This window comes from Leptosomus discolor, chromosome 2 (assembly GCF_034619465.1).
Source record: "Leptosomus discolor isolate bLepDis1 chromosome 2, bLepDis1.hap2, whole genome shotgun sequence".
NCBI classification, from domain to species: domain Eukaryota; kingdom Metazoa; phylum Chordata; class Aves; order Leptosomiformes; family Leptosomidae; genus Leptosomus; species Leptosomus discolor.
In genome coordinates this window covers 11,060,937-11,080,976 of record NC_141392.1, presented here as the reverse complement: position 1 = coordinate 11,080,976, position 20,040 = coordinate 11,060,937, and the positions used below count along the sequence as shown (strand labels likewise).

The window sequence follows — 20,040 nt, the reverse complement described above, 5'->3', positions numbered from 1 at the left end:
TAAAGAGTTCTCTGTTGCTGTATGCACGAATCAAACATGATATAAATGAAACTGCACATTCTATTCTAATCCCTAATTTATCCCCTATGCCTTTCTTCTGTAAGTTACTTGCTATAGGATAGCTTTGGAATTTTGCGGCATGCATCTCAGGAAGTGATATTGTATTAGTCATTTGATGGCTAGATGAGCAATTTCTTGGAAAAGAAGAGCTGTTTTGTCAAACAATTAAAGGTTTTTACATGCATGACCATGTCTTTTAATATCAGATCTCATTGTGCAATTGTGTACTGTGAGGGGGAGGGAAAGGCAGGTATGTAGTGTCAGGCAACTGTCTGTAGTGGGCTCTAGGATTCATGGAGGGGGAAAAAAATTTGGAAGCTCTAAAAGAGGTGAAATTTTATTTAGTGTCTTCTAAGAACCATTGCTTTTACAGACCTGAGCTTTGAAGAGGGCCTACTCTTTGCACTGTGTACAACATTACATAGGAATTTTGTAGCATGCTTTTGAAGGATAGCGATTTTTGTAGGAATGTTTGTCGTATTCTAAAACCAAATGAACTCCCAATCTAAAAACCTGAAACTGTGAACTTAGAGATTTATTGTTTAATTGAAACAACTGAAAGCTGATTGCTAAATCAATTATTTTTCCTTCTTTCACGTTCAATCAGCTTTTATCAACTACTTTTCTTTTACTGTGTTTATATGTGAAATCAGTTTCCTGTGCATATGACCACTTAATATCTAATAGGCTGCCTGCAAATGCAGATACTTTATTAACAAATGTGCTATTTGCATAGTTGCAGAGTGGCTTAGCATAAAGTATTTAAGTTTTTCAAAATCAATGCCTGTATGTCTACGTAGAGAAAAGTGTTGTGTAGTACAAGAACATGATCAGTTTAAAGAGCAACTAATCTGTTACGCTAAACCTGCTTAGCTGTGGTATGTCTTAGTTTTCTATCACCTGCTGACAATTTCAAGCATGATTGTTCATCTGCAAATGATGTAGTGACTACTTGAGTGAAAAGTGTTGAGCTCTAATAGCAGGTGTTTGACTTGTACACAAAAATGTATAGACATCTTTTATCTGAAGGTGACTCAGAGATAGAAGGTCCCAGTATGGTTTTTCATTCTTAGTATTTTTGTTAAGAATATCAAATGTTGGAATAGATGAAACTAAAAATATTTCTAAAGTCATGTAAAAAGTAGACTTCTAAATGTAGTCTTTGTTAATTGATTCAGATAATTTAGAAGGTGTTTATTTTATGACTACCGTAGAAGTACATCTGCTTTTAAATGCAGCAGCTTTAAAAATAGTGCATTCTAAACGCAACAACTTAAAAATAGTGTGTCAGTGATGCTGATGATATAATATTTTTAAACAGACTCTTTCCACTCTTCCTTGTATGCTTGCCCCTTTAAAAAATCAGGAAAAAAATAGATTTACTTAAATAGAAGTAGGCAAAATCAAGCTATAGCATAGCTAAATTTGGCTTGTGAAGGGATAGGTCACCTTCTTAGCTGAATTTTAGAGTATATGCTATATTTGGAATTCATGCATTTTGTCTGTGTGTGTCTTCTTTTGGTTTGAGATCGAACACACCAAGTATGAGATGTTTGAGAATAGTATGTAAAGTGGAATGAATCGCTTTATGAAAGCTATAATTTATATCAGACAAATAGAATCTGTGCCTGAACCCTGAGTAGCTAGTAAGAAGTTTGCCTGAACAGATTTTGCATGTAAGAATGCAATGTGAATGTACTCAGATGTATCTGTGCTCCTTTATAAAAGTTTGGAAATTATGCTTTGGATCCTGATTTTTGCTTTTGATACTTTGTTTTTATACAAAAAGGTGATGAAATTTGACATACTGAATTGTATAGGAGGATGGTTGTTAGTCTCCTGTGCTTTGTAGCAATCATCAGTTATCTCCTCCACAGAAGAAACATTATTTCATTTTGCAACTAAGCTGCCCGTTGCATCACAAGCAGGGCTACATGAAAAATAATATTTTGATTGCCTCCTTCATCTTAATTTAGGGAAAAATCCAAGTGATTAATTTTTTTCCCTTTTTGTTTCTGGGTTTTTTTTTTTTTATTGTTGCTGTCTAATTTTTTATTCTGTTTTTAAAGGTGTATTTATATGAGCAGAGCCAGTGTTTGAAATATTTTGCTTAAGTTATACTCTACTTTCATCTAGATGAAATGTTTTCTTAAAAAAGGAAACAAATGAAAGGGAAGTGGTGAGTATATTAAAAAACTTCAGTGTGCTTTCCCAGTCCAGATGGAAAAATAAGACTGTTTCAAAGGGAAGGAGCATTAAGACTGCAGAGAGGAATGATGGACGTAAGCAGGGATCTTTGATGTACAAGAAAACAAAGGTGGTTTGAGTGGAGGCAAGAACTGCCAGAACCCTGATTTACTCTCATTTACATAGTTCTGTGTGACCTACAGACCCATGACCAAATGAGTTTATTCTCTATCAGGTGATGTCTCCTTGTTCTAACTCTAGGGATTGCATAAGTCATGGGTCAGCAACTTGATAACAAGGGTTCTGTAACTGCTACAGTTCCTGATGTATGAATTTGAGTCGTCATGATCAAATTGAGGAGGAAACAAATAACTACCTACAAATAAATAGTAAATGTTGTGGATTGAGTATCAACAGATCGTGCTTGCCTCAAAATACAGAAAATTTGTTTCTTGAACTTAAGACCATTGTTAAATGAAGCTTCATCCCTTAAAGAAGAGTCTTGATGAGGTAAAGATTTATTTCAATGCCATGTTCCCCTGTGCAACAAAGCTCAGGGGACATCTTTTGTCTGTTGTAGGCATCTTGTCTTCTTGAGTGTTTTCAGAAGCAGTTTCTATTCAGCTTTTAGCAATGAAGTTGTGGAAAAATGAAAGAACACCGTGGAATGCAGGACAGCTGAAGTCAGTGCAGTTAATCTTGAAGGCTCTTCATCCTTTTAAAGCTGGAGATGTTTTAGTGTCATCTATTGTTTTGTCCCTGCATGATGTTTTCTGCAGAACCGAAAAAGGAAACCAAACAATGATAAAAATGGCTTGTAATCAAGGATGGAGGCACAGGCAAGCACAATCATAGAGCTGGCATCCAGCTTTATGTTTGATTCCTGAATTTGTGTCTTCTCTGCTGTGTGACCTCTTGTCTGTGTAAGGAATAGATACGCCTATATAAGAATCACCCAGGGTCGTTAGATTTAAATTTGATTTGTATTTTCTCTATTTCTAGAGGGGAAAAAAAATGGATGTAGAGATATACCATCCACTTGTGTTGAAAAAAACCTCCTAATCCATATCATCTGGTCCCCCTGTCCTAGCGGGACTAACATCAATATATTCTTACACCATTCTGGAACCTAGTTTCTTGTCTTGGGAAGCTTCCTCTTCTTCCTGTAATCAGCTCCATGACCCTTAGGATTTAATGTTTATGTTCCATCCTCTGGTTTAAGCCCATTATTTGACCTGTAAATATCTGACTTGCTGTAGGCTGTGTCTGTCCTTAGGCTTCTGGAGGAAAAATGGCAATAAATTCAACAGGTACTGCTGTCTTTTCAAGCAGTATCAGAGAAGTTATCTTTCAATAGGATTGGTACTGTCATTCTCTCTCATTTTCCTTTTCCTTTTCCTGTGCCACAATCTGCAGGTCTATTATAATTATTCCTTCTCTCTCTGTTTATGTCTGAATAGCCTAATTCTTAGAAAACTTGAATGGCAGGAAGAAAATACACACTGGAAGTTTGTCCTCAGGTTTTGAACCAAATTTTGAATCTTCCAGGAAAATGCCCTGCCCATCACTCTGTGTCGAGTTAGTAGGAGGGGCTGTCTGTGTTAGGTGGCATTAAAAACGCTACTTGTCTGGTGAGGGAGGCAGATTCCGAGGTCCCGCGTGAAGCTCGAGCTCTGCCGTCATTTGTGTTGCCGTCAGAGGTGCCGCCTGCCCACAAGCCCGGCGCGGCCTCCGCTTCAGCACCACGGCCAGCGCCGAGACCGCCCGCCCCGCCCCGCCCCGCGCGGCCCGGGGGCTGCCGGGAGCAAATCCCCCTCGGGCCTCCTCGGGCTGGGTTTGTACCGCTGAAGATCCAGCGGTGCTGCTAGCCCCCTCCCGTCGAAAACGGGAAAAAACCGGTAGTGCTGGCATGTTCGGCCGAAGCAAAGTTTTAGGTTGGTGTAACTTGCTGTAGCTGCGTTGGGTTTACAAAGGCTAGATTTATATCAGCTGAAGGTTAGCCGTTAGGAATCTTTTCTCCCCCCTGATCCGTTCTTTTAACCTCTACTGGCTTTACTCAGAAGGTAGTAAGGACTTCAAGCATTAGCTTATCAGTTGTAGGTGGATTTCTTCATGTACGTTAGAGAAAGAATACTCTTTATAGATGTATCTGAAAAAAACCCCAACAACCCAAACCCCACCACCTTCCATGGAAATGTATTGTGAGAAATCAAGTGCCTTGGGTCAGGTTTATAACAGATACAAACTGACCTCACTTGAGGTTCTGTCATGTTGATTTATTTCTCTGAGCAATAGTCCTTTCGTATAGTAGCTAATCTTACATGGATTTATCAGGAAAGATCTGTTTTCCTGGGTGGAAGTCGTTCAGTCTACTTGTTGCTGAATACTGCCCAAAAGTGTTGGCTAATTCTACTCAACTTGGCTATTAAATTACCAGTGACAGACTTACTTTAAAACATGCTTTAAGGCATAGGAAAATACTCAGTTTTATTCTTTATTTTGGAGAGGTCTGATGAATTTGGTCTTTCACTTTAATAAATGCACCATTTTGTAAAGGAGAAAATGCTAAATTCTCTTTTCAGATCTGCCCTGGAAGACCTTGTTCAATACCAGATCCATGTAATTGTTGTTTTTTTTTTTTTTTTTTTCTGCTCGCCTCTGCAGTTACCAAATATGTTCCTGCAAACTCCATCAAAGTGAGATGTCAAGCAAGGATATTTTCAAAGTAATGGGCAGTATTTTAACGACCCATATTCCTGTACTGGTCATGGGTCACTTGCAGGCTAAACTTCAGACTAGTCTTTAAAAACAGTCACAGCTACTAGTATAATTTCTTCTGGTGATAAAAGCATAATGTGAAGGGAACTTTTTCCAGAACCAGGTTCTCATTAAGAACTGAATCTGCAAAGTGCAGAGCATCCTCAGTTGAAGTAGGAGGTGAGACTGCTCAACAGTTCCCAGGTGGTGCTAGCGTTTTTCAAGATTCAACTAAATGCACTGATACTTTCCTTTCAGAGTACCAAAAATATCCAGATGTATACTCTGACTAACTTTCTGTTATGACAAAGTACTGCTTATAAAAGTTATAACTGTAACTGTCTCTTGTGACTGTCATTTGAGGTCTTCTACTTTGAGGCGTATTTGAAATGACTGTAAAAAATATTCTGAATTAAAATTCAGCATATGGCTTCTCTGCTGCTAAATGCTTTGTTAGAGTTTGAGAAAATTATTTGTGTATTAATAATTTTGTTCTGCTTTGTCTGCTCTGCTTTTTATTATCTTAGATATATTTCTCTGCTTATGCCAGGTCTATGCTTGATACATCTGAGGGCAGATTCACTTCTGTTACAGGCAACTGTAATTTTCATTGTGGATGATTCTAGTCTTACGTCTTTATTAGTCTGGAGTGTCTTCTGCAGTGAGATACAAATCTGGCCATTGGACTTAACGGAAGATTATTGTAAAGTGGACATTTGTCCTTACAAAAGATGCATTTCATGTAACAGCACCCTTGTAGAGCCATTGACTACAAAGTCAAGGCAGTCATGGGTTTTATTACTTTACCACTCTGACACCTATTTTGTGACTTGCTTTTATCTGGTACTTGGTTAAATTATACTCCCTTGTAGTAAGTATTAAAGCAGATTGATCTGTTTTAACTTTTTTTGTTGTTGTTGTTATGAGAGGCTTTATGTGGTACGCTTGAAGCATTTTTTAGTAATGTGTATAATCTTGCATGTTTTCTCAAGGTTGGGGAAAATTTGCTCGCTTGACCCGTGCCCTCACAAGCAGCCGAGGCGTGCTGCAGCAGCTTGCTCCAAGCGTGCAGAAAGGAGAGAACGTTCACAAGCATTCGCGACTTGCTGAGGTAATGTTTTCTTTCCCTGAGAGATCATAAAGAAATGGTTTTAGCCTTTGTGGGTATGTTGTCTCTGCATGAGCCAAGCACTGTCTGTCCCCCTTGTCCTGGAAATCTGAAGCCCGGTGACAGGCATGGGAGCTTAGAATATGGCATGTGTGCTGTGAAATGTGCCCCATGACAGTGGAATGGAAACAGGTGTCCAAAAGACTTCGTGTAATCTAATTGCAGTGTTGTGTTCTGTATCTCAGCAAAATCTTACAATGGCATTATTATTAAAGTAATGTTTTCTTGCTTAGTTTCTCTTCTTCTGAGGATCTCAGTGTTGGTAGGATCTTGGACTATTCACTTGTGTAAGAGGTGAGAAAAACTCAAGTTAATACAAAAGGAAATTCTGGAGGATCCTTGACATGTTTGTTCTCTGCATTCGTTTATGTCTAGTTCCCTTTCAGTGGGAACTCAATCCTGCTTTACAAACTGGTTAAAACGTATGTTTGAGTTACTGGTTTTATAGAAGGAACAGCTGTAAGATGCCACAAGCAACACTGCAGACAGATGAGAAAAATGAAACTTTGTGATTTAAGTAGACTCTTAAACTTTTGAGAAAAGCTCCAAGCAGAGAAGGCCCTTGAAATACTTAGGGTTTTAGGGCTTTCACCACGAGGGGGAGAGACTGTCCCAAGTTTCCTGTAGCTGTCTCCTGGGCCAGTAGCAGGGTCTCTCTGATGTAAAAACAGCTTAGGGAAAGTCTTCATGTGGTGTTACTGACAGAACGGCCAATATAACATGGCACTCCCGTTTCACCTATTGCTGTGAATGCCATGGCAGCAACTGTGACTCTCATCAATATTTTTTGATCTTCCCATGTAGCTGGAGGTGTAAGCCAGTGACAGGTTCCATGGGGTCTCCATTTAGTCAGTACTCTGTTAATTTGGCCCTGTATATTTCTTAGTTTCTGTGCAAAATAAACAACTCCTTCCCAGGCCTGTATGTCACGTGACGATGGAATGCGCACAGACAGGAGCTTACCTGTTTGCATACAGATGCACTCAAAAATGGAAAACTGATTTCTGTTGGGAGTACAGAAATAACATAGATCTTACTAGCCCGGGGGAGGGGCATTCACATGGACACCATACTATTGGAATACTGTGTGATTATCACATGTCCACCCTGAGGTTGCTTTAGCGTCTTGGGATTTGGAATAGTCTCTCTCCTAACCCTACTCAAGGCTTAGCATCAAATAATCCTTCCTTGTCTTTAGATATCTACCCTTGAATTTTAGTTCATGCTAAAATGTAGGCAGTAGAATGTAATGCAAAGGGTCTGAGGTTATTCTGTTCAGCTCAGTGAACCTCAGTCTGGACCTAAGTGACTAGACATTACTGAAACTTCTTGCAAGCCAGTGTGCTCAACAAGTCTTTGCAAGTATTCTAACTGGCACAGCCAGCTGATTAATTACAAATAATAAAGGGCAAGTGTATAGTTTACATGTCTGAAATGAGTTTCTTTAATTGCCAACTGAATATTGCAGTCATTATTTTAAAAAGAACATTAGCCCCAACTGTGATGTTAGGTACGTTGTTGTGTATCTGCTTGTGTATTCCACTTAAGTCAATAGAAGTACACTTGAGAAAAGCCGAGTGCAGATGATTGTACAGACAAGTCCACTTTTCTTCCTTTGAAGACATGCGATACCAGGCTTCTTATTCTAGAAAGACATCTCTATAATATTGAACATGGGATCTCAACTGTTCCCCGTAGTATTTTCAACTTTTTTTTTTCCCTTCATGTCTGCAGTAGCGTATTTGAAATCTTAAGTTCAGATTAAAATTCTCCTTTTTCTTTTCCTACTTGCTATGGCATTTCAGATCAATCTTGTTTGCTTGAGAAGGCTCTCCATTTATTGCAGAATTATTTGTGTTACTCTCAGTTCTTTATCACTTTATTTTTGAATATCTGAGGAACTGGTTGTATCCTAGAACCTGAGTGGGGCAAGGTGTTGTACAAATACAAAACAGGAGCCTGCCACAAAAGCTTGCTGTTTCTTTTATTGTTTGTGAAATACTAGTTTGAGAAAGGTGTTAGTGACAAACTACTTTGTTTTATCCACAGGCCATGAATAATACAAGCAGTGTCTGTTAAGCCTCAGTCTCTGACTTTTGCCAGTATCTGTAGATTTTTTTTTTTTAGCCTGCCCTGTCTAATAGCAGTCATATGAAAACCGCTTAAATTAATTATGTGATTGATGCAAAGGTGTTAGGTCACTCTGAGAGTACATTTTGCGATAAGAGTATAAAGTAATGGATACCTTTCTGTGGCTTTATCACCAGGGAGGTGATTGTAGGAACCATTCTTCCTGGTCACTGCATAGTACACATGTCCTCTGATGTGTTCTGTATATTTACCAGGCAGTTCTGGGTAAACAAGATTGTGTCATAATTTTAAAAATGCGATAGTTATGAGAAATAAAAGCAGAAAAATTATAATAGTGCTTAGAAGCACTGCTTAATAACGGAACTTCTGCCTTTTTTTTGTAAACCTTGTTTACCAGGGACTTATAACTGCCATTAAAATCTGCTTCAAGTTGAGGCTTAGCATCTAGCCTTTGGCTTGGGAGCAATTTGTGTGGGTGCACGTGGAAACAAAAGCAAGGGAGAGTGAGAGAAAGCAAATATGTGCAGCTGAAAACACAAAAGGGAGAGATTAAGCTGAAAATGAATGTTTGTGTGTCATTCCCACCCCCTCAGTCATGCAGTTGTAAAAATGAATAAATCATTGTAACCACTTGTTGATGCACTTTTATGAGTCCTGACTGGTGATATGTTCACCATTTTTCAACAAATCTAGGATCTTTTTAAAAAAAATTTCATTATGTTAAAAAAAATTAACACAGCCTTGTGAAACCCATGATGAAATTTGTCATTTCTGCTCTTGAAATAATATTTTTTGGCTTTAGAGAGCTATTAAAACATCATACATCATTACCACAAATAATAAATACAGATAATACAACTGTAGTTGCTGATGAATCGTAAGTAATTGGAATAATACTTTCATTAGTATCTTTCTGAAACAAATATTTATTTTACTATGGTATAACCACATAATGGAGAAAAATCCTCCAAAACCAGGGCTGTTTCAGTTATTTAGAAAATTATAGTAATGAAATATTTCTTCAGTGCACATGGGTGAAAGCTCAGCATGTTGGTTTATATAGTTGTGTACATTTTCTTTGTGATTACTTTTATATTCATCTCGTGGTTGGTTGGGTTTTTTTCCTGTCCAGGAGAAGGACCTTTACAAGCAGTTTGAATCTAGTTAGTTCGTGTGGGTGGGTAACTACACCTGACTCCTTCAGCAAATATTGTGTCTCAGGTTAGCACTACTCTCCTTAGAGGCTGGAGTGCAGCAAGAGCACTTTGGAATAGGGCAGAAGGTGCTTCTCTTTGCATCTACTCAGCTTTGCTATATGGTGCAGAGAGACTGGGGTTTATAGCTCTCAATCTCCAGATGACCCAGGGGTGGTGTGTGTGTTTGGAAGGAGGGTGAAGAAATAGTTTGTGTGTGGCCCTTGGTGTGAAAAGTGGAGAAAAGGGCTGTCCAACTTCCTGACAGAACCTACAGCTTTAGCATTAAGCTCTGTGGACCTCCTTCCAGTAATTCTGCGCAGCACTGAGCTCGTTTGTAGCGCTTAATGCTAAAAGCACATGCTTGTTCTCTGAGATAATTAAGCTTCATTATAGGTGTTTTTCTCTTCCTTCAGTGAAAATAAGAATTTGGTGCCTTTGAAAGCTCTTTCTTGACTGACTCCCAGAAGCTGCAAGATTTTTGCCAATCTGTAAAGCAAATTACAGAGGGAGAGGTAGTATGAGCTGGGACAGTGCCCTTCTTCCATCTCAAGCTGTGAAATGACAGTTCATCTCCCTAGCAATGGCATTAAGATGGAGTGGTTTTACAAGGTGCACGTTAGTGTATATATATATATATATATATGAGAGGGAACCAGGGCTGGAACTTGTCACCCCCATCTCACCCAAACAAAAAACTGGAGATACCTCAGGCTTGCTGCAGGCGGCTTTCCCCACCTTGAGTGATTGATATCCCTATGTAATTTCGTGGTGCCCATCTCCTGCCCTGTCCCTGCCCCTCCTTCTGAGAGTCACACTCACACTGCTGGTGCACATCCTTCCACTGGAAACTAGATAAAGCCATTGCCCTTGATCGCTTTAAATAGCCATTGGTAGAGCTTAAGCAGAGACTCCAAGGTGGTAATGGAAGTTCAAAAGACTTATTAATAAGGTCTCCAGCCATTCAGATAGTTTAGAGTACATTTACTTTCTAAATAAAAATGGAAGCAGACATCAATCCTTTTATTTTCCTGTGCTGTAGCCCTTGAATCTCAAACAAGCTAGGGGAGAGTGCTTTGTATTTGGTGATGACATTTTAAAACACTGAAGCAGTAAAGTTGTTTATTTTCTAAATGAGTTGAAACTAGAAGTCAGTTTTTCTCTGTGTTTGATTCAGTTTTACATCCATGCAGTTCCACTGGCTTTACTGTAATTTTTTTTTGATTTACAGCAAAATAATGGACACCATAATTTAGCCCCTTCTTTATTGTCAAACAGAGATTGTTCTTGCCTTTGTTGCTATTATTCAGGTATATGGGAATGCATTAGTACATTTTCCAGTAACTTTAGTTTGGATGATGCAAAATTTCCACAAGTTCTTGGAGTACAGAGACCAGTGGTGGCCAAAATGGAGTGTTTTATACATTTCTCAGTCTAGAACTTACATATGCATGTATAAGAATCTGACAAGAACTAACAAAATTAGATTTTTCAGTGTTTCATGGCAGAGGTTCAGGTGTTGATCAGAATGGTTACCAAAATGTTTGACACTTTAGTATAGTATTGAGGCTAAAAAAAAAGCTGTAGGAGGCGTGATTGCAAAAGAAGCAATTATGTTTTCATACTGCATTTAAAGGTGAAAAATGTTGCTATATGATAGAAACTGCTTGTTTTTACTGATCGGTTTTTCCAGTGAGTGAATGTTGCAGAGGACTCTCCTTGCCCAGTGAAGCATATTTTAGGCTCGGGATCTTATGTTAGAGCTGCTACTCATGCAAATCCTCATAAAAGCCAGTGGTAGCTCAGTGCTTTCCAACTGACTCAGGTACAGCTGTGGTGTTCAAAAGGGAGGGCAGAAGTTATTTGCAATATTGATCTTGGGCTAGAGCTTCTGTCAAGAAAGTACATCCTAACATTTGTCGCTGGGAATGCAAACAAGTCCTGAAGGGAAGGACGCTCTGAGTACACGTACTAACTCGGTACACAACCTATGCCTCTGCCAGTCACTACCAGTTACTTCTGGAGAGTGCATTGCCTGGCCAGTGCCTCCTGCAGAGAAGAAAGTGCTTCAGTATTGTGCTGCTTCCAGCTTCTCTCACCACAAGGCAATTTTTTTTTTCTTTTTTCTGTACTACGGAGAACCTGTGTGAATCAGGGTCAGGAGTGGCAAGTATTTAATACTTCAGTGGATGTGTCTGGGTCCTAGTTTGGTCTGTGAGGGTTCTACTTAGGGGAAAATGTTCTTTTTCCCTCTTTGATTTCATTCTAGAAACTCAGTGAAACAAAAATACTAAGTTCTTATTTTTTTTTCTTTTTTTTAAATGTTGATGCTTCTGTGCTAACATGCAGGTCTCTGAGCAGGTCATGCTAATTCTTTTCTGGAGAACACCCTGAGCTTAAAGTCAGCAACTCCCATTGTCATTTACACAAGTGCAAGGGACTGTGCTCTGACAGCGTCTCACTCCTGTTGTGCACAACAGTAAGTGATTAAGTGAAGTTCAAAGCAGCAGGGAACTTGATCTGAGGCTGTTTTGTCCAAGTAGGGGTCTTGTAGCTGATTGTTTTCTTTTGTCCCCTTTGGCTTAATCTGTTGGGAAAAAACCTCACGAGTTCACAAAAAAAAAAAAAAATAAAAAAAAAAAAATTAAAAAGCACTCAGAAAAGCCTGCAGATAAAAATCTGTCTCTAAATAATTGACGATAAAAAAGCTGCTATAAGGAGCATGAAAGGAAGACATTGTCCTATTATAGCTGTGTTGTCTGATCTTTTCCCTGAGAAGGTGGCCATTTAATTTCCTTATCTGCTCCCTATTGCTCTGAACTGCGTGTAAATAAATGTGAAAAAGGAACCATGCTCCTAAATAGTTCTCCCATGTTCTACGAGTTTGACATTGGCAAACACATCTCACTCAAGCAAACCTCCATCTGCCTTTCAGTTTTCACCCATAACTCATCCAGGGTAAATTTAATTTTGAGTTTTAACTTGTCTTTATTTGGAAACAGATCCTTCACGTTGGTTTCACCCTCCTGTATATCCATAGATGTAAACAAACACATGCTTGTTCATAGGTATGTAAAAGAAACTTTAGTTTCCAAGAATTAAATACATGAATGTACTCTCTTCACTAGCGTGCAGAACTGGAGAAACATTAGACTTAAAATGGGCAGCATTGATCAAGATTGCGGTTATGCAAAACACTCAGACCATGTGCTCAGCTTGAGGTCCAGGGTCTAAAACACATGCTGACAGATCATCTTTTGCTGTAGCACTTTTTTGAGTTTAGACCTAACTGCATTGTAAGTTGACTGTACACTGTCAGGTAGTGAAGACACTGATCTTCTCTCAGTGAAAAGTTAAAGTTCAAAATGAGTTTGTTGAGGCTAATGATAATTATCCATGGATTTTGGTCCTGCATGGCCCAGAGAAGAGGAATAAAGGCCTGTGCATTCGTGGTAGATTGTAGTATAAGAATTTCAGATACAGTATAGTGAAGAGTTAAATAGACAATGTTGAAAAACAACGTGGTCCAGTGGTCCCAGTGTTGTCCCACAAGTGGGGTCTGGTACCCCATACGTAAAACACTAATACACACAGAATTCAGGTTTTTTATTTCATTGATGCACATTAATGGGTGTCTGTTCCAAGAAGCACATCTGGCCTCAGAGTTTCCTGCAATTACCCCCTTAACTAATACATATTCATCGTTATTCCTTTTGATGATTGATTCTTCTTCCTCGCTTCTAATGCCACCTTCTTCTATTGTCCTTTTTGAGTAGGTCGTATCATTTGGGTAGGTGGTCATTGAGTCAGTGGTCGCAATCTCCCCTTGCTGGAATTACCTTTTGCTTCCTTCTTCTCTAATCTTGGCAGTCCCAAGCAGTTCTTCATGATTTGCTGGCCAAACCACAATCCATCACCCTTTCTGACTGAGCCACGTTGTCTAATAGCTAGTTCCTAAGTCTAGCCTTAAATCATGTCTAGTTACACTCTCACCAAAATTGGATCAAGGCAATACAAAGGACTCTTAGCAACTTCCCAGTTGCTTCAATCACATTTTACATTTCGTTAATATCAATGGTAACACTGGTGCTGGACTGGAACTTAGGAGTTGTGGTGTTGTTCCTGGTTTTGCAAATGATTTCTATTTGCAACTGCCTTCCTGCCCATCTGCCTCGTCTGTTTAGACTGCTGAAGGAGCTGTCTCTTCTCGATGTGTCTTGGAGACCCAGCACATTAAACTTGGTGTCAAAAAATAATTAATGGCATTAAAAGAAACGGCAACTGTTCTTAGGTTGATGCTGATTTGTTTAATAGAATATGTATCCTGCCTTGCTTGTCATTTGGTGGCGATAAAAGGTGTTAATGGACATGTATTTTTATGAACTGTTGTACTGAGCTTGAGAATCTACAATGTGAAAAATAACGTTAAAAAATTAAGCACGTTTTCTTTTTCTCTTGAAATCTCTGTGCCTACAGGTATTGCAACTGGGCTCTGAAATCCTCCCGCAGTACAAACAAGAGGCACCAAAGACTCCGCCGCATATAATTTTGCATTATTGTGTTTTCAAGACTACCTGGGACTGGATCATCTTGATTTTAACCTTCTATACTGCTATTTTGGTCCCTTACAATGTCTCCTTTAAAACCAAACAGAACAATGTGGCATGGCTAGTAGTTGACAGCATTGTAGATGTAATTTTTTTGGTAGACATTGTGCTTAATTTCCATACCACCTTTGTGGGGCCAGCAGGAGAGGTGATCTCTGACCCAAAGCTGATTCGCATGAATTACTTGAAGACCTGGTTTGTGATCGATCTGCTTTCATGCTTGCCGTATGATGTCATCAATGCATTTGAGAACGTCGATGAGGTCAGTACACAAGTTCCCCTTCCACCCATTAATTATTACTTAATGGTTGGGGAGAGATGGGGGAGAGAAGAAAGGAATGGATGCTTTTATATATATTGAATTAGTGTACATATGTCTCTAGTAACTGCCTTCAATGCACATAGAATTTTGCTTGTGAGTCCTAGCCAGAAGAGCCACAAAAATGATCAGAGAACTGGAGCACCTCTCCTGTGAGAACAGGCTGAGAGAACTGGGGTTGTTCAGCCTGGAGAAGAGAAGGCTCAGGGGAGACCTTACAGCAGCCTTCCAGTACTTAAAGGGGGCCTCTAAGAAAGATGGGGGCAATCTTTTTAGCAGGGCCTGTTGTGATAGGCAAGAAATAATGGTTTTAAACTAAAAGAGGGTAGATTCAGACTAGATATAAGGAAGAAATTTTTTACAGTTGGAGTGGTAAAACACGAGAACAGGCTGCCCAGAGAGGTGGTGGAAGCCCCATCCCTCGAAACATTCAAAGTCACGTTGGATGGGGCTCTGGCTTGCTCAGATGGAGGGCAACCTTCTGTAGCTAAAGATGTCCCTGCTCACTGCTTGGGGGTTGGACTAGATGACCTGTGGGGGTCCCTTCCAACCCAAACTATCCTATGATCTGATTCTATGATAAGGGTCTGTCTTTAACTGCACTGGGAGAGGCTGAGGATTTTACTGTCAAAAATCCATGTTTATTTTCCTTCATTCTACATTGTCAGAATTCAGGAGAACAGGCAGAAGCAGACAGCAGAACCTCTGTACAGCACTGAGGAAAACTGCTTCATCTGGCTGACAATGAATAGCTTGAACTGATGTGTCAGGATAGTTTCTTGGTGCAGGGTTCTCTTGCTTTAACTGTTGACTGAACAGGATATGTCCATTAATGGCAATTTTTCACATGAACAACTGGGAACTATAATACACTTTTCTCAGCTGATCACTAAATCTTCTTAGACCACCAGCAAGTACTGCGAGGGTATCTGGTGATCCATGCAGCACTGTTTGGCAATAGTTGTTTTAGAAGAAGATGAAGCGATTGAAGATGCTGTTTTGATGCTTGTTTGGTGATTTGTGTAATTAGAAGAAGAATAGGGAGAGATCTGGAAATCTAGACCGCTCCTTAATTCTTGCTCATTTCTTTGGGAACGGGTCACAAGCCAGTAAAAGAGCTAACATTCAGACACTTAAAACACCAATACTACCCTGTTTTAACTGCTTATTCTCCTACTGGATCAAGCTGCCAAGAAAATATTCCTAAACTAAATATTGTAAGGTTCCATGCCTAAATAGTTCAGAGAGTTAATAAATTGTTAATAAAATCTGAAAGAGGATTCCAGCAGTCCACTTTCTAATTGCATGTTATTAAATCTGTACCATCAACTAATTATGTGTCTGTATTTATCTGTGACACCTACTAAACCTGTAACATACATACGCATCTCATCAGTGGTTTGTATTTAATTTTTAGCTTGTAAAATTTAGTTTTTATGAGTTCCTTTAAAATATGCCCGTGCTATAAAGGACAACTTAGCTATTAAAAGAAAATTATGCCAAGTGAAATATCTTGGTAAAAATGTAAACCCACATTCCTTTTGTAAAAATACGCTGCACAGGTTTTTATCAAATTTGAAGTATTTTTCTCAATTATTTGACAAGTAGGCAAACTATTGAATGTAGTGGAAAAAACATGATGTTATTCAATATTTAATTCCCTAGAGAGGTTTTCATTTTATATAAAGCTACAGACTGGAATAACACAAATGAGATCAAGCAAAAAAGCCTTGTGAGACCTGTCTTTAAATATTTGTTTGTCATAAAAAGGACCGAGGCTGCAGATTTCTCTGCAGGGCTTTCACATACTACGTTGCCCTAGCCCTGATAAAGCAATGGCAGGAATGGTCATGTGTCAGTTTCTGACATTTAGATGGAAAGAGGGGGTGGGGAAGCAAGAGACAAAAAAAGGAAGCGAGCTTTTCTCACCCACTGCAGATAATAGCAACCTGCTGGTGATTTTGCTGGAGGAACGTTTCATAACTGTAGACTGGTGATGTGACCTACAGAACATCCCTGAGGAAAATGTCTATACCAGTGGCTGTGATAACCCTTGAGCTGAGCACAGGCACTCTCAGACTCATGGTAGCAATTCTGCAGAGAAATTCTTGTTGTGTGAGTTTGAATTTCTCCAGGTTCTCCATCTCAGTGTTGCCTTGTAACAATAAGAAGCTGATTGGTACTTCAGTTTTCCTATGGCTCTTCAACAGTCTCCTTAATCAGTATTATAGTGTTAGTTTTAGTTATTCTAGCTATCGTGCCCAAGGAAGAAAACATTTTTCTTGATGCTATCCTATCAAGACTGTTTGTCTCCATTTCCCCTAGTGCGTTCTGACATTTAGCTGGTATAAATCATTGTAGAGTTTCCACTGGTGTAAATTGCTGTGCTTCTATTAAGGGCTCATAGACTGGTTTACAGGACCTGAGGGGCTTTGCCAGCCATGTCGGCAGAATAACGTAGTGCACATCAGGTTGGGGATTTAGGATGGTATATGCTAATTGCTGTTTCATGAACTGCCTGTAGAGAGAAAGCTTTATTAAAGAAGAAAAAAAAAAAAAGAGTCTTGAAAGCGGAAAGGCTTTACCTTGCATCTTCTGTGTTGTGTAGAGCATTCCCTTGTGTGTCAACTCCCTTTCTTTCCAATTTGCTTGTTTAAATTTTACTGATGTCTCACCCTGGATTACACACCATATTACTTCTCAGTTGGATTAAGTCAGCCTTGAGGCAGCGCTGCTGAAGTTACAAGTAGCCAAACTGGATTGTTATCCACGTGTCACTTTGATTTTGCTAAAGGGAATTCCCTTGGAGCCATGAGACTGGAGTTAGTAGGTGGCCATCGCTGCTGCAGAGGTGTGGGTTTGGGTTTTTTTTTATTTCTAATGTGAATACCCTTTTAAAAATGGCCAGGGATTGAATGATACCCAGTGTCAACAGCGGTGATGAGATGAAGATGATGAATTGCTATTTTCCTGGTTTGATGTTGTCTATATATGATTTTAACAGGAGGAATTAGAATCCTGGCTTTATTGCAGTCCCGATCGTGAAGGGGGACTGGGGCAGGTGGAATCTCACTGCTTTTTCTGCCTGCTGTCATTCTCTGTTAAAAGAAATGTCACTGAAGACACTGAGGATGTCATGGAGGAACTGACTTGACAAGTCAATTTGTTTTTAAGAATGTTATAATTACTGTGATGGAGATGAATAGATTTGCAAGGGACACAGGACCTGGAGCTGAAGAAGTAAAAAGCTGTTTATATAGGGTGTTGAGGCTCTCTTGACTCTAGGTAATTTTGGGGCTGTCCCATCACTTAGCTCTTGATAGATTAATAGTGAAACCATTTTTGTCATCTGTAAAGTGATCCACCAATATAGGATTAATTATAATATATGGAACTAGAGTTGATCAATATTTTTGATAAGCAAATACTCATTTTAAAAAAAATCTAATATTGGATTTTTTTGTTTTGAAGTAACTTTTTGTTTTGCAATTTACTTCATTATTCTGTTATAAGATATGACAGAAAATATTGTCTTGAAACAAAATTGAGTGCGAATTCTGTGTTTTTCAGGCAATTTCAAAATTCTTTGGGTTTGTTGCAGTTTGGAACATTAACATTAGTATATTTTCAATTCACATTTTTTAACATAATTGAAATTCCAGCTTCCTCTCTCCACAGTTGAGAATATTTTTGTCCACAAAAATAATTTGAATTCATTAAATATTAATCAATACAGCTATTAATAACTACCATTAATACAAGAGGCACTTAAGTATGAATAGCCACAGTCTACAGATGGAAGACGAAAGAAACCCCATTAATGTCTTTGTTCAAGCCCGTAGAATTAAATATGAGAATGTATGAAGCTTCTGATCTCAAGTGCTGTGCTCAAAGAGACAGTACAGTATCTCATATTAAGACACGAACAGAATTCAACAAATGAAGGAACAAATAGCTGTAGAGAAATTTCCTTTGTTACCCAAATGAAAGAAAAGTTATAAATGTTTCTCCTGGCTTTTCTATATGGGAAGCTAATTACACAGTTAAATATGAATTACTTTCTTGACACGCCATAGAACTTCACGACAAGAAAATATTCCACTGATTGATGAATCAACTTAATGCTAGGCTTAAAACTTCTGCTGTTAAGACAATACATCATGCTGTAGTATAGTTTGAGTGAGAAAGGAAAATATTGGTCTAAAATTTGTACAGCCCTTAAAACGTGTGGCATTAATCTCTCTCGAATATGGATGATCATAGTAACATTTGTCAGTAATCCTTTACAGTAATTAGTATTATTCCTCACTTAAGGAAATACCACCTACTTTGGGGGATAATGGTATCTTTTTGTATTCAGACATCAATCACTAGATTTAATAAAAAACAGGCTTAAAGAAAATTCCACAATTTTCGCCAAGAATAATGCAATTTGACTTTGAATTCCAAAGGCAAATTGAAGCATATTTTTGCAGTGTCAGCTTGAGCAATTTTATGCTGTGGTTTTCAGCCATAATACCATAAGATATAATTTATATTGGAAAAAATTTGAGTTATTACATGTGACACTGTTGTTGTGAAATCTCATGGTAGGAGTGGAATCCAGTCATGTCATCACCATATAAATCTCTGAAATAGGGAGTTTGTAGTAGTAATTGCTATCTGTATTTGAACGGAATACTATGATCAATTGTTGGCTGATGCCAAATTGAGAACCATATATCACTCTTATTAGTTGAGGTAGAAGAGAAACAAATGCATAATGAAAGATCATCAGGAAAGATGTATTCAATATAAATGATCTAGTGTTCACTTAAGTGGATGAGTAAAAGAAGCTAGCATGTAGGCAAAGAAGATATAGAGCTTTGAAAGGACAAAATTTATGATGATAAAAGAAATCCTAGGAAAAACACAATACAGAAGTTATAAAGTAAATTAACCTATTTAGTGCTAAGTGAGCATAGTGGAGCTGGAAAGTAAACAGTGAGTTGAGAGAGGAAAAAATGAATGTGTTGCTGGTCAGATTGTTGGCAACTCTGAGGCAGTACTTTTGCAATAGATTAATTTAAACCTTATTAGTGGAATAATCTCTCATGCCAATACAAATCAGCTATCTAGGAATTACTGAAGTGGCTACACTGAAAAGCATGCAACTTCCCTAGTCTTGGCTTACCATTTGCTTGCAATAAGGGACAAGGAAATAAATTATCGTATTTATATTTTTATGGAGTAAACAGGGGCCTATAAAGAAAGATTTTGGGTTAGATGAATTTTGCAAACTGGAAAATAATAACTTTTAAAGTATTTTAAACTGTAAACAACTGTATAATATGAAATCTGTTTGGAACTGTGTAGTTCACTCCTCTTATTTAGCTCTGTCCAGTTAAGCAATACTGCGTTTTGCATGTAAGTTTATTGATAAATCTGGTAATGAATGAATATTGTTCTGTGGCTAATTAAAGTTAAAGTAGTCATAACCTACTTTCTATGTCACGCCTATAACAAAGCCGCTAAGTGTTGCAGAGTATGATCCAGGAATAGAGGAAACCACGCAGCAAGTTGTGTTTTTTGGACCTGATGAAAGAGGATAAGAAGGGATTAGTGAGAACCCCTGGACTGGGTGGCTCCTTACTGGTGTTCCTGGGGAAGAATCAAGCA

The 20,040-nt window shown here is 38.5% G+C and overlaps 1 protein-coding gene across 1 annotated transcript in view; it reads left to right on the top strand.

Annotated features, from left to right (window-relative positions):
* The window catches only part of KCNH1 (potassium voltage-gated channel subfamily H member 1), a 181,432-nt gene that overhangs the window by 27,744 nt on the left and 133,648 nt on the right, over positions 1 to 20,040 (top strand). Inside the window, exons 5-6 of the mRNA XM_086460603.1 lie at positions 5,997 to 6,115; positions 13,933 to 14,325. Of these exons, the coding sequence (XP_086316729.1) occupies positions 5,997 to 6,115; positions 13,933 to 14,325 (512 nt within the window). The remainder of the gene's footprint in view (positions 1 to 5,996; positions 6,116 to 13,932; positions 14,326 to 20,040) is intronic.